At 23.2% G+C, this 14,801-nt stretch overlaps 2 protein-coding genes and 2 long non-coding RNA genes across 4 annotated transcripts; 2 read left to right on the forward strand and 2 right to left on the reverse strand.

Annotated features, from left to right (window-relative positions):
- Window positions 1-836: 836 nt before the first annotated feature.
- Window positions 837-2,822, reverse strand: LOC133666909 (uncharacterized). Its single transcript, XR_009831787.1, has 3 exons — window positions 2,695-2,822; window positions 1,718-1,979; window positions 837-1,575 (listed from the first exon to the last, which is right to left on the reverse strand). It is a non-coding gene; the product is annotated as an uncharacterized LOC133666909 (long non-coding RNA).
- LOC107997159 (major royal jelly protein 1) lies at window positions 1,160-4,491 on the forward strand. Its single transcript, XM_062081319.1, has 6 exons — window positions 1,160-1,373; window positions 1,474-1,637; window positions 1,727-1,948; window positions 3,264-3,547; window positions 3,773-3,905; window positions 4,169-4,491. Exons 1-6 carry the CDS (start codon window positions 1,160-1,162, stop codon window positions 4,400-4,402), a joined length of 1,251 nt encoding a protein of 416 aa, XP_061937303.1. The 3' UTR covers window positions 4,403-4,491.
- A 924-nt stretch (window positions 4,492-5,415) lies between these two features.
- LOC108004220 (uncharacterized) lies at window positions 5,416-12,423 on the reverse strand. The gene is made up of 5 exons (XR_009831788.1): window positions 11,396-12,423; window positions 10,227-11,278; window positions 9,446-9,613; window positions 6,881-7,730; window positions 5,416-5,854 (listed from the first exon to the last, which is right to left on the reverse strand). It is a non-coding gene; the product is annotated as an uncharacterized LOC108004220 (long non-coding RNA).
- Window positions 10,410-13,996, forward strand: LOC107997170 (major royal jelly protein 5). The gene is made up of 6 exons (XM_017055599.2): window positions 10,410-10,638; window positions 11,483-11,646; window positions 11,960-12,169; window positions 12,529-12,812; window positions 12,958-13,090; window positions 13,652-13,996. The coding sequence occupies exons 1-6, from the start codon at window positions 10,410-10,412 to the stop codon at window positions 13,904-13,906; spliced, it is 1,275 nt and encodes a 424-aa protein (XP_016911088.1). The 3' UTR covers window positions 13,907-13,996.
- The last annotated feature ends 805 nt before the right edge of the window (window positions 13,997-14,801 follow it).

Below are 14,801 nucleotides of genomic sequence, written 5' to 3' on the forward strand. Positions count from 1 at the left end.
CTTTATGATTGAGGTTATCACTCACCAACGTGCAAAATCGCCGAACAAACACATACACTGGCTATTAAAAGTAGTCAAAGCCAAGCTTCACAACGTGACGTACTTCTGCAACATCATGTATTCTTCTCCTGTGGAAATTCGCCGTAAACAATTTGAATTCAGCCATTTTTAGTGTTTGAGAGGATAGCGCATTTCCGGCAAATGATTCTCTTACGTCATTCCACGAGACGTCTTAATTATTTTCTGTACTTCTGTTAGTAATAAATCTATATTATTAAAGGATATAAATATAAAATTATATTTATCTTATTTTAGCAACAATTTATTAGGACGATCTATATTGGGTAATTAAAATAATACAAATTGTAAAATTATAATGTAATTCTATTTTTTATCGATTATACTTGCATCATTGTAATTTTTAGCTTAATAATTCTCATAATCAAATAATCCTCATAAATTATATAGATAACATTGTTAACCTGCAATAAAATAAATTAATATTTAAATGGACTATTATAATTGAAAAACGTTGCAAAATGTAATTTCGGCTATTTGTTAAGTATTATTACCATTAAATATTATATTGATATATATAGAATGTTAATAGTATACTCCTGATTAATGACGTGATTAATTTTAAGTAAACAAAAATTGATAAATATAACTTATTACTTATTACTTATTACTTATTTATTTTAAACTACTCATTATATAAACTTATTATAAATTATATAAACTTATTATAAATTTATTTATTATTTATTATTATTTATTAATTATAAGCACTTTAAGGTGAGACAGAACAAAGGAATAATAGAATATAATAAGCAAAATATTGTATTGTTTTCATTTAATTAGATTTAGATTATAACCTATCACATTAGAATTTTTTAAATGCACTTTAAAATACTTCCGTGTCAACATAAACGCAAATTTTGAAAAAACACAATTCATTTTATCTTTAGATACAGGTAAAATATAGGTCATTACTACTTATATATTGCCCAACTGTGATAATTCAACAGTCGCTGCAGTTCAGATATACTGCTTACATTCCTTAAAATTAATTGTCAGTACTAAAATATCTCAAGTATGCCTTTCTGATATTAATTAAAATTTTTTATCTTTCTGATCAGAGAAAATATCTTTTAGAAAAATGATAAGATGGTTGCTGCTGATGTATCTTGGCATAGCTTGTCAAGGTGTTACAGACATTCATTCAAAAAATTTGACAAATTCGTTGAAAGTCATTTACGAATGGAAATATATTGATTACGATTTCGGTAGTGACGAAAAGAGACAAGCTGCCATTCAATCAGGCGATTACAATTATACAATGAATTATCTTTTCGATACCGATCAATGGGGTGGTAAATTATTTTAAACGATATTACTCCACAATATTTCTTCATTTTTCAATTATTATCATTTTTTAATTATTACAGAAATATCCCATGTTTTCCTTTGTAGATAAAACTTTTGTCATTATAATGAAGTTTAATGGTGTGCCCTCTTCTTTGAATGTGATAACTAATAAAACTGGCAACGGTGGGCCTCTTCTGGCACCGTATCCTGATTGGACGTGGGCAAAAAATGAAAATTGTTCTGGTATTATGAGTGTTTACAAGATTGAGGTAATGAGAAACTTTTTCTATGATTACATTTAAAATTAATGTTCTTTTTCAAAATAAATAAAAAAGTTCAATTTACGTACGATATTTAGATCGATATATGTGACAGATTGTGGGTTCTGGACTCAGGTCTCATTAATAATGTCCAATCCGTATGCCCTCCGCAACTCCTTGTCTTCGATCTGAATACTTCACAATTGTTAAAGCAAGTTAAAATACCGCATGATATTGCTGTGAATACCACCACAGGAAATGGAGCTCTGGTGACTCTAAGTGTTCAACCGTTGAGTTGCGAAGTGAATGGATCCACTCTCGTAAGTCGCAATAAAAACAATTCCATTTTTCCTGAAAAATTCTTAATTTTAGCATCGTATTTTATGATCTGTGTATTTAATTTTTTTTAAATTAAATTATTTAATTAGAAATTTTGGAAATTAATTTCGATTGAATTGGTTATTTTTGTTTCTGCATGAATTTTAATTATCTCATTTCAGAATGATAAAAAAATTCTTTATTAAAATAGATATTATTTTCTAAATAAAGCATAAAAATCTTAGTAAAATTAAATCGAAAAATTAAAATTTTCAAAATTATAAACAATTTTTTTAAACGAATTAAAAATTATAAACGTTTTTTTTAAACGAATGACTTTCTTGTTTACTAACGTGCTATATGAAAACATACGATTACCTTATCATTCTTTACTTTATTACCTACAGAAGGTTATCTGCTCGTGCGCTTTTTTTTTCACTGTTGGTTATATATTCAGTAATTGTCACTTATTTATTTTACTTAATACGTACAAAAAGTAATCTTTAAAATTATTATAGAAATATATTTGTGCCTGTTATTTAAAAATTAATATTAAAAAATGAAAAATGCAGTTTGAAATATGAAAAATATTATTTTGTAAATGATAAAGAACTATTATAAAAATAAAAAAAATTATTATCAAATATTATCAAATATATATTTATTTTAAAAAATGAAATGCTAGAAAAATGAAATGCATTATAAGAATCATTTTATCGATGCAATAAATAAAACAAATCATACTTACTTCTTAAATTATAGCAATTAACGTCAACAATGATAAGCACAACGAATCGCGTTGTTCATAGCTTTGTAGGCAATACTAAGAACATCATATGCGTATGCACATAACTAGTGCCATCTATCAAAGTTCTAACTCCAATCTTTTCGAATGTCATATAAGATAGATGGCATTACTTATGCGTAGGCGCATATTATGTTCCAGTAGATTAAGAAACAAATTTGTATGAAATATATAAAATATTTGTATATAATATATTATTTGTTTATATAAAATTTTATATTTTAGAGTTCTTTAAAATTTAATACAAATATCTATAATTTGTACATACGATATCCTATAATTGTATTTAATATAACAGAAGATTCATAAAAAAAAGACATTTTTTTATTTAATATTTTAAATGCAGTACGATAGCTATTAAAATGAACAAATTATTTAAAAACATTAAATTTTTCTTAAGTTTATTTTTCTTTATTTTTTAATACGTGTACTTTATATTTATTTTTCTTTATCCCTTGTTTTCATTATAATATCGATTAAAATTATATAAATTTTGTATAATAATGCAACAGGTGTACATAGGAGACAACGAAGGTTTTGCTTTAATTATCTACAACAATTCAGATAATTCTTTCCAACGATTGACTTCGAGTACCTTCGCAAGTGATCCTAGATATACCACATTTACGATCAACGGAGAGAGCTTCACATTGCAAAGTGGAATTTTTGGAATGGCACTAAGTCCTGTGACTCAAAATCTTTATTATAGCGCTTTGAGTTCTCACAACTTGAATTATGTCAACACGGAACAGTTTTTAAAATCACAATATCAGGCGAATAACGTGCATTATCAAGGGTAAACCTGTCGATAAATAATAAATAAATAAAATATTTAATATTATTCATGTTATGTATTAATATATATATATATGTTCGCAATCTTTTTTGAAAAATCGATTCTATCTAGATCGAACAAAAGTTGGAAAAATTAATTGTTAACTTTTGTTTTAACTCTTAGAATAGATCTTAAAGCGTCTCATGAATATGTTAAAACATATTTCTATATTTTTATCAATTTCAGAAAAGAAAATATTTTATGGACTCAAGCATCGGCTAAAGGAATATCGGATAATGGTGTTCTCTTCTTCGGACTTGTGGGTGATACATCTCTTGCCTGCTGGAATGAGAATCGATTACTTGACAGAAAAAATATCGTTAGTCGTATTTTTTTTTTCATATTTCTTCTAAAATACAAATATACTTTTCTTCTAATGAAAAATTTATATAAATTAATAACACTTTCTTTTTTATGCAATAAATTAATAATAGGTTTGTGTCTTTGGTTAAATCAAAGATGGCTGCGTGAATTTTTAAAGCTATCAGATAACTTTTGATTAAACGATCATGTCGATTAAAAATAAATTGAGAAACTTAAAAATTGACTAATTAAAAAGTGAAGTTTATTTTGAAATTACAGGAAGTGGTTGCCAAGAATAAAGAAACTCTTCAAGCCATTACTGGTCTTAAAGTTAAAAGAAAAATCTTATTATTTGTTGTACATGGATTTCCTGTTGAATATGAATATGTATTGGCTGTAAGTAACAGAATACAAAATGCAATCCACGGTTTTGATTTCAATAACGTGAATTTTCGAATTTTAATCGCGAGTGTGAACGACTTGATAAAGAACACTCGTTGCACACCTCCTTGAATCAATCCTTTCTCGATGTAAATCAAGTATATTTTATAATCTGTATATATAATAAACAAATTCTAACGAAATAAAGAATTTGTCTGTAACATTTTTCAATTTTATTATCCTATTTTTAAGAATTGTTATAATTATATAAAATAGCTTTGTCAGTTTCAATGACCTTGAATCATATCATCAAGATTATCGTTCTGAACAATTTTTTTGATATGGATTAATTATTAATCAAATCAAAGTACATAGATTTTACGTTCTGCTTTTAACACTTGTAACAATTATACCAGGATTTTTATTGCATACCAAGAGAGAAACATTTTTATGAGATAGAAATGCAATATATGTTTTGTTTTATATTGTTTTATATTTTTATATTTTTTTTTTTTAATTTCTAAAAGCGAATATATGAAATTTAAAAAAGAAAATATGAAAGCAATTGAAAATTTCATTTTTATTTTAGCAATTGATGAGAATAACTGTGTGACAATTAAGCGGACACAAAATATAATAATTAATTGTGCACTTTTTATATTCTTAAATTATATAATATATATGGGCATACAAAATAAAATTATACAAATCTTATATGTTAATAATAATTTTTATGAAAAAATAGAATTTTTATTACACTTTTACTGATAAAAAATTTCAGTAATTATAAGATTAATCATAGTATGGAGATCCTTAAAAATAATAATTTAAGTCATATATAAATTATTTAATTTTTAAAAGATAATAATGAAGTGATATTTAAAAAGAAATTAATTTTATTTGTATATTTTTATATTCTCCAATATGTACAATATATATATTGCATTATAAAAGATAGATAATAATAAGCAAAAAAAAATAATCCAAAAAGAATAATACAAAAAAATGAAATCCAAAATGAAGAATTCTGAAAATTACTTCCATTTCATCATTTTTTTTTTTAATAACAGACAAAATAAATTAAATTTAACTACAACTTAAAATTTAACCTTTTCTAAAATATTCTTAAAAGAAATTAAAGTAAAAATGGTTCAAGAAACATTTTATTTAATATTGTATTTTTTTACAAAATTGTCAAATTGGATTTTCAAGTAAAACACATAAAATTCCGTTCCTCAACAATTATACTATTATAGTTTATATGAATTTCCACGAATTATGTAATTGTACTTTTATGACTATATGGCTATATATTACGTAATAAAAAATTTTTTTCAATTACAATGAATTTTTCGGAAATAAAATAAATCATTGTAAATAAAAAGTTTCGATTGGAAATAAATTTTTTATTTGTTATTCGTAATGCCATTTCTGGATTTCCAGGAACTTATTTTAAAATGGTGATGTAAGATTCAGAAAATGGCGATCCAAAAAAGCTGATTTGATTGATTACTATTATTTAACGGATTACTTCATTTTTTAACATATTAAATTCATTTTTCATCCATGCCAGAACAGAGAAAACTGTAATTATGAATATTATCGAATGTAAATATCATTCGAAATAGAAAGTAAAAGTAAAGGAAAAATCAGATGATTATAAAATTATGACTATGAAATATTTGAAGTTTGATAAAATCTTTATTAATTAATGGAATGTTTCATAATAAAATATTCTACCTGTAAATAAAGAAAAAATGGAAAATTGAATGTGAATTGATCAATTGCAGCTTATCACATTGCATAACTAAAATATAAATATTATATTATATAAATATAAATATAATAAAATATAAATATAAATTAAATATTATCGAGTATATATAATATGTGTAAAATATGTATTGAATGCTTCTAGGAAATAATCTAAAGAACAAGTTTTCTTAAAAAAAAAAAACAATAAAAAGCGATAAAAATCTGTTTCTAAAAGTAAAAAAATGTTTCAAATATCTATCGTTTAAATTATAATTGTACTATAGTATAGTTAAAAAATTTTTATGCGATTATAGATACAGGAAATAATAAAAAATATTGAAATAAACTGTTTAAACTATTAATCTAATTGTATCAATAATTATTTATGCAAATTTGAATAATTAGTGTAGAATAATGAGCAATTTTTTTTTTAAATGTTACTTTTTTTTCTTTTTTAAACATCATTTAACTATCTTTTTTCATAACTCATATTTAAATTGAAACAGAATAAAAACAATTAAAACAATTGATTGAAAATCGACGAGATACATCTGATGTTAATAACAATAGTTTAAACGCATTGAATTAAATAATGAATAAATAAATTTCAATTTTCAGTTGTTTTTAATTTTTTTTTCTCTTATTTGTTTAATTATTCAACTATCTATTTACGTTTATTCAATTATGCATGAATTTTTATAATCTATTATAATGATTTAATTATTAATAATAAAGATTATTTCTACTCTTATTTTGTCAAAAAAATAAATTTAAATTTACTTAAATTTTATTGCATAAAATCTTCCAGTTGTCTGAAAAATTTTTAAAAATGAATACCATTTTATTAATCCTTACCTCCTATCCAATCACTTGTGTATATCCAGTAAATATTAATATAAATGATATTTCAAAATTTAGACGTGGGTCAAAAATAATCCAGATCGGCGATTCAAGAGAAACGAAATATATTACAAGAGAGTTATCCAACGAATTAACCATTTCTATTTTTTATTTATTTATCTATAACTTTAATCATTTCTTTATCTCTTCTCAAAATAATAATTTAAGTCATATATAAATTATTTAATTTTGATTAATTATTTAATTAAGATATGAACAATTATCAGCCCAACATTTCTTTTTCTAAAACATTTAAAAAAAACGATTATAAAATATGAAGTTCAAGATATTAATTATTATAATATATAATATAACAAATTCTATTATAAATTATATTTATAATAATAGACGTTGAAGATTATGCATTAATTATTTATAAAAAATGCCAACAATTCTTTCCAACGATTGACTTTGAGCACTTTCGTATATGATTCCAGATATACCAATTATACTATCAATAAAGAAAGTTTCACGTTGCAAAATGGAATTTTTGGTATGACACTAAGTCATAAAACATAAAATCTTTATTATAGTGCTGTCTTCTCATAATTTAAATTATATATACACAAAACAGTTTATAGAAGAGCAATTTTAGATTGTAATGTACAATATCAAGAGTATATGGTTAAATAACGTTTTTTCATATTGCATGTTAATGATTTAGATACTTATGTTCTTTTGTTTGTTTCACAGAGCCTCGGACATCTTATGAACTCAAGCGAAGGTTAAAACAATCAAAAACTGGTGCTTTCTTCTTTAGATTCATGAGTAACATAATACTGTTTGTTGGAATGACAATTGGCCACTGAAAAGAGAGAATATCATTAGTCAATTCCAATACTTTTTAACTAATTGTTACAGTAATCATAATTATACATAGTGGTTCCTTGAATATTTTTTATTCTTCAATGAAATATTAATCAATAATTTTTTATTCTTATTGAAAGTTTGTGAGTTAAAATGTGGAGTATGAGTAGCACAACGATGCTTGTAGCAGCAAATGTTTATTAAAAAGAAAAATGGTTTGAAATTAAAATAATTTTTAAATTTGTAAGAAGTAATCGCCAAGAATAGCGAATCTTTTAATCAGTATTTTGAAAAATCTTCAAAAAATTCTACTTTTACATTTAAACGTCAAAATAACGAATATGTATGGGTTCTAAGTAACAAATTTCAGAAAGTAGGAAATAAAGATGTAAATTTCAATAAAATGAACTTTCGAATTTTGAATGCGTCTGTAAACCAGTTAATAAATAATATTCATTGCGAAAGTCCTTATACAAAATTTCCAATCTCAATTCTTCTCTAATCTTTGTATTTTTAAATCTATCTTAATATCAAAATTGATTTACATATTTATCAAGATTTCTTTACAAAGATATTTTTATAATATTTTTCATATATCTCAAGACTTCTTGTTGTTCTTTAAAAGTATGAAATAAATATTATTAGTATGACATTTTTTAATATTTTATTTTTAAAAATTATTCTTTATAGTTCTTTTTTAGTGTTCGATTTTATCACCTATGCGCAAAAACAGTATTTTAAAAAATATTTTTCTTCATCTTTGGAAATGAATGAATATTTATCAACTGTTGTAAATTCTAATGACAGCTTCCTGGATTTTACTGCTGCTTAATCGCCCTCTTGCATTTCCTAATACAGGTAAAGATATTGTTAGAAGTTTCAATGAGTTAGTGCCATTGAAAATATAATATTATGTTATAAAAAATTATTTTTGCATTAAAGTTATTTTTATCTTTTTATTAATCTTATTGTTAAGTAATATTTATTATAGTTTATTCATAATTTTTTAAATTTATAAACTTGTTAAAAATCGATTTTTTCGAATATATCAAGACATAGAATAATATAGAATCTAATTTTATTTCCAAAAATAAATTACACAAAATGTTAAATTAACCAATAATGATATTGAGCAAATTCAACAAAAATAATTTCAAATATTTGTAAATTTATCCATAAAAACATATATTCAATAGGATCAATATTTTAAAATCGTGCTGCACAATTACTAAAATTTCATTATTTTTCAGATAATGTAAATAAATATGAATAAATTCTCGAAAATATATATATGTACATATAAATTTTTGTCAATAACTGTACTTTTGAAAAACATATACTTCCGATTGACGTGAAATTTAGAAAAGTTAGAGAAAAGCGATGAATTATAATTTAAAATTTTAACTTTGAATGTTTATTAATTATAAGAATAGAATATTGAATTCTATCCATACAAATGTAACTAACACATTAAATTTATACAAACGTTTACTAATACAATCATCTTCATGCCACGGATCGTCATCGTGTCCTCGAATGTAAAATAATCGATGACATAATATAACGATACCGAGTTCAGTGCATAGATATCGCAAACATAAACGATTATTGTAACTTCAGGTGTCTAAGGAATATTTTTTATTTCCAATACAATCGTCTCGTAATATATGAAATATATAACAATAGTTTCTTAAACTTTATGTTTTAACTTACCAACAGAGTTTACCGAGTTGATTAGAATAAATTTTTAAGATTGTCCACAATGATTATTTTGATTATTATTTTTTTCATCCATTTTAATTTCAATGATCAAAAGATAGATTTCAATAATTACAATAAAAATTTTAGAATTAAAATCCATTCTTCCTTTTCTTCTTCTCTCTAAATTAAAAAAAAAAATATATATATATTTTTCAAAAAAATATTTTTTATATATTAGTGATTTTTGATCTTGTTTTAACTGTATATCATATCAATCATATAATCTATTATATTTAATTTAATCGAAGTTTATATCAAATAAAGCAAGAAAGATATTATTATCTCCATTTTATTTCATGTAATATAAACTTTAATTATGTATAATAAATATTTATATAAATATAAATCTTAATCCATATTTTTGAATATTAACTTTTGTATTCGTTTTGGTTTTTAAAATCGATTTTACACAAGAAGTCCCACGATATAAATGCATATACATAGGATTTATTTATATTTATTGTTTTTATATTTTATATTTATTATTATATATCTATGATTATCTATAATCTATAATTATTTATTTATTAACATTATAATCATATATGTTAATCGCAAGATTTAAGCTAAAATATCTTAAGAAAAAGAAATTTTCTTGAATTTTTTAAAATAAAAAAATAAATTTTCTGGAATTTTTTCACAAACTACTATTATATAATTAAAATTATAACTTAATACTAAAACATTAATAGAAATATTGGAAAACAATGAAATGCAATTTATTTTATCTCACCAATACATAGAAGGTCATTGTTGCAGTTTATATTTATCACCCAACTTTGTCACTTCATGCATATTGTACTACCTTTCTTTAGAATTTATTACTACACTATTTTGCAAAAAGATCTCAAACGACTTGCATAAGTGTTTTCTGTTCTATTGCAATTCACGTGAATTTTGTAATAAGAAAGACAATATGTCTTTCAATATCTGGTGGTTGATACTGTATTTTGGTATAGTTTGTCAAACAATTACAAAAGCCCATTATTATTCGAGACATTTCAAGGCAAATGCCTTAAAAGTTGTATACCAATGGAAATACTTCGATTATAATTTCGGTAGCAACGAAAGAAGACAAGCTGCAATTCAATCTGGCAAATACAATTATAAGAATAATTTTCCAATAGACGTCGATCGATGGCATGGTAAAGTATACAAGGTGTTAATAATCATAGAACATCTTTGTAGGATCAATTCTACAAATCAAAGCAAATATGCAAAAATATCAGTTGAATAGCTCATTTCTCAAGTTATAAAAAATTCAAATTTGCATTAAAAAAGGAGACACAAATAAAGAATTCTATTCTTATCATTCTGTCTTTGTCTTATTTCGTTTAATGCAAAATTGATCAACTTTATAAATAAAGAACATTTTGCGTTTGTTTTAGTCTCTAATATTCTTCAAAAGAATTTCATATTATATATATAATAATATATTAATATATTGATATCTTATATATTTTGAATGAATTAATATGTATTTACATTTTGTGCATCAAAATAATTTATATTGGATTATTGCAGATCAAATTATATATTTTATAGATTTATTGAAAATAATATTAATAAAAAAATTCGATGCATCTTGTCTTTTGAAGAGCAAGATTAAAATTATTACAATTAATTATTTTTAATTAATTTGATTGTTATTAGTAATTCCTTTTATTTTTTATAATTATATTTGTCAATATTATATTTGTTAATATAATAATTGTTTATACCAACAGAATGCAATCTTTTCGAAGATTTTAATGCTATCAATTTTTTATATGTTGAATTTTAAATCTGTAACAAAAAACATTTGATTAAAATAAACACATATTATGATAATATGAGATTACATTATATTATAACAAAATATTTCTTTATTATAATATGTTGTTATAAATCTTTAAACATTACTTATGTTCGAATTATAATTTTGCAGATTAGTAAAATCAATCATTATGTATATAACAATCTCTTAATATTTTATATTTTTTGTTCTAGATAAAACTTTTGTCACCATACTAAGAAATAATGGTGTGCCTTCGTCTTTGAACGTGATATCTAACAAAATTGGCAATGGTGGACCACTTCTGGAACCATATCCAAATTGGTCGTGGGCGGAAAATCAAAACTGTTCTGGTATTACAAGTGTTTACAGAGTTGCGGTAATTAAGAATTGTTTTCATATTGGAATTACAATAGATTTCTATAACATCAAAGATACGTTATATGAATATATCATAATATGAAAAATAAACATCATTTTCTTGAGCGTTGATCCATTTCTCCAATACAATTTGTTTATTCTTTATTTTTTGATAATACGTTTCTTTGTATCATTTTCTCATTCAAGAATTTCACTTTTGTACTTATTTTCCAAATTTAGTTTAATCAACAGCAATTTTTAATATATGTTATAAAAATAATATTGTTTTATTATATTCAATTAATATATTATTATTATGATATTCTATTTAGATTGACGTATGGGATAGATTATGGGTTTTAGACAATGGTATTAGCGGTCAGACATCTGTATGCTCTTCGCAGATTGTCGTCTTTGATCTAAAAACTTCAAAATTGTTAAAACAAGTTAAAATACCGCACAATATTGCGGTAAACTCTACTACTGGAAACAGAAATGTAGTAACTCCAATCGTTCAAAGTTTTGATTATAATAATACCCTGGTAAGTCTTATTTGATCACTTTGAAATCAATTTTAGCGAATTTTTTAAAAAATTCATTTTAGCATAAAAATTATTAATTATTGAATATTAAAAAACTAGATAATTAATAATTTCAAAAAAATTGATCACTTTAATTTTGATCAAATCATATTAATATTTCACAGAAAAGTTATGTTTTTGTTATCAACTTTTTAATAAATGCCAAATAAAATCTTCATAATTTTCGTTGTGAAATCATTTCAGCAATTCTTCCTCTAAAACAAATTTGAAAAAAACAATTACAAAGTTTGAAAGTTCAAGATATTAATTATTATAATATATAATATAACAAATTCTATTATAAATTACATTTACAATAGGTATATATAGCAGACGTCGAAGGTTATGCATTGATTATTTATAACAATGCCGACGATTCTTTCCAACGATTGACTTCGAGCACTTTCGTATACGATCCCAGATATACCAATTATACTATCAATGAAGAAAGTTTCACGTTGCAAGATGGAATTTTGGGCATGGCACTAAGTCGTAAAACACAAAATCTTTATTACAGTGCTATGTCTTCTCATAATTTGAATTATGTCAACACAAAACAATTTACCCAAGGAAAATATCAGGCTAATAATATACAATATCAAGGGTATGTAGTTAAATGACATTTTTTCATATTATATATTAAGTGATTTAGATACTTATACTTTTGTTTATTAAACACTTAAATTTTGTTCATTAGATATTTATTAGATGTATATTATTAGATACTTAAATTTTTGTTTGTTTCACAGAGCCTCGGATATCTTATGGACTCAAGCGACCGCTAAAGCAATATCGAAAACTGGTGCTCTCTTCTTTGGACTCGTGACTGATACAGCACTTGGCTGCTGGAACGAGAATCGGCCACTAAAAAGAGGGAATATCGTTAGTAATTGCAAATATTTTTTTTTTTATACTGCATTCATAAGTAACAATATATTTAGTTTAAACAATACGGATTGTCTTCTGAAGTAATATTTTTCGAACAAAAATTTTAATTTAATCGCATTACAGTATTTTTAAAAGCCAATAAAGATATTGATTTCAACTTTTTTTAAATTGTTTAACGAAGTTACATTTTGATTAGATTATAATTATTTTTCATGATAAATTTAAAAATCATTATTTTTAATACATAATACTTTAATAGTAGTGGAATTTTTGAATTTTAATTTCGGTGAAACGTATTTATTCAGAATCTCTGAACTAGATTCGAGTTCCGAAAAGTATCTTTAATTATTAATTATTAATTATATGAACTTCTTGTAAATATAAAGAATATTTCGAAAATCAAGAATTAAAGAAAGAGAAAAAATTTAAAAAAATATTTTCTTTTTAACTATATTCTTTATTTATTGAGAATTAACAGTGATACTCATAACACTAAATATTTGTTATATATCGTGTAAAATATATACTGTGTTAAAATAATTTTCAAATTTTTAGGAAATAGTCGCCAAAAATAACGACACTCTTCAATTCATCAGTGGTCTAAAAATTTCCAAGGAAATATCTTCACATATTTTTGGATATCAAAATAACGAATATATATGGGCTCTAAGTAACAAATATCAAAAAATAGCGAATGGAGATTTAAATTTTAATGAAGTGAATTTTCGAATTTTGACTGCGCCTGTAAATCAATTAATAAGCCACACTCGTTGCGAAAATCCCAATACAAATTTTTTCTCAATTCATTGATTTTTCTTTTCTATTATAATGTCCAAATTAAATTATATGTTTATCAAAGTTGTTCTTTAAAAGTATGGAATAAATATTATTAACATAGTATTTTTCAATTTTAATATTTTATTTTTAAGAATTATTCTTTGTAGTTTCTTTTAGTGCGCGATTTTATAACTTATGCTCAAACATAATATTTTAAAAAATATTTTTCTTCATATTTGAGAATGAATGAACATTTATCAGTTGTAAATTCTAATAACAGTTTCCTGGATTTTACTGCTACTTAATTGCCGTCTTGCGTTTCCGAATACAGGTTAAGATATTGCTAGAAGTTTCAATGAGTCAGTGCTATTGAAAATATAATATTATGTTATAAAAAATTATTTTTGCATCAGAGTTATTTTTACCTTTTTATAAATCTTATTGTTAAGTAATATTTATTATAGCTTATTCGTGATTTTTTCACATTTATAAATTTGTTAAAAATCTTCGATTTTTTCGAACATATTGAAATAAATTAAAATATTGTATAATTTTATCTTCAAAAAGAATTACATAAAATTTTCAATATTCATGAAATAAAATAAAAATTAATCAATATTAATTAATATTTATACATATAATAGTTAATATATCTTTATATATATATCAGCTTAATTATAAAATTTAATTAATCACGTTTTAATTTTTTTAAGTATATAAATAATTCTTCAATTATATTGATAAGTTCCCAATTATTTCTCAATATTTAACATTAATATTGAATCAATTATGCCTTTGATTGTTTTGATTGTTCTCTGATTCTTGGCCTACATCACAATCACTCGAAGAATCAATCACTCGATTTTGTTTGACTATCAAGCAAGACATCGATTTATATAATTAAAACACGCAACGTCGAACGAAAAGT

The sequence above is a fragment of the Apis cerana genome, linkage group LG11, assembly GCF_029169275.1.
Source record: "Apis cerana isolate GH-2021 linkage group LG11, AcerK_1.0, whole genome shotgun sequence".
Lineage (NCBI taxonomy): Eukaryota > Metazoa > Arthropoda > Insecta > Hymenoptera > Apidae > Apis > Apis cerana.

Bases quoted from the DNA above. Each gene is read 5' to 3' on its own strand.
- LOC107997170 (XM_017055599.2), top strand. From the start codon at position 10,410: ATGTCTTTCAATATCTGGTGGTTGATACTGTATTTTGGTATAGTTTGT. The intron at 11,647-11,959 runs GTAATTAAGAAT...TATTCTATTTAG, and splicing joins CAAGTGTTTACAGAGTTGCG to ATTGACGTATGGGATAGATT. The intron at 12,813-12,957 runs GTATGTAGTTAA...TTTGTTTCACAG, and splicing joins AATAATATACAATATCAAGG to AGCCTCGGATATCTTATGGA.
- LOC107997159 (XM_062081319.1), top strand. From the start codon at position 1,160: ATGATAAGATGGTTGCTGCTGATGTATCTTGGCATAGCTTGTCAAGGT. The intron at 1,949-3,263 runs GTAAGTCGCAAT...ATAATGCAACAG, and splicing joins AAGTGAATGGATCCACTCTC to GTGTACATAGGAGACAACGA. The intron at 3,906-4,168 runs GTTAGTCGTATT...TTGAAATTACAG, and splicing joins TACTTGACAGAAAAAATATC to GAAGTGGTTGCCAAGAATAA.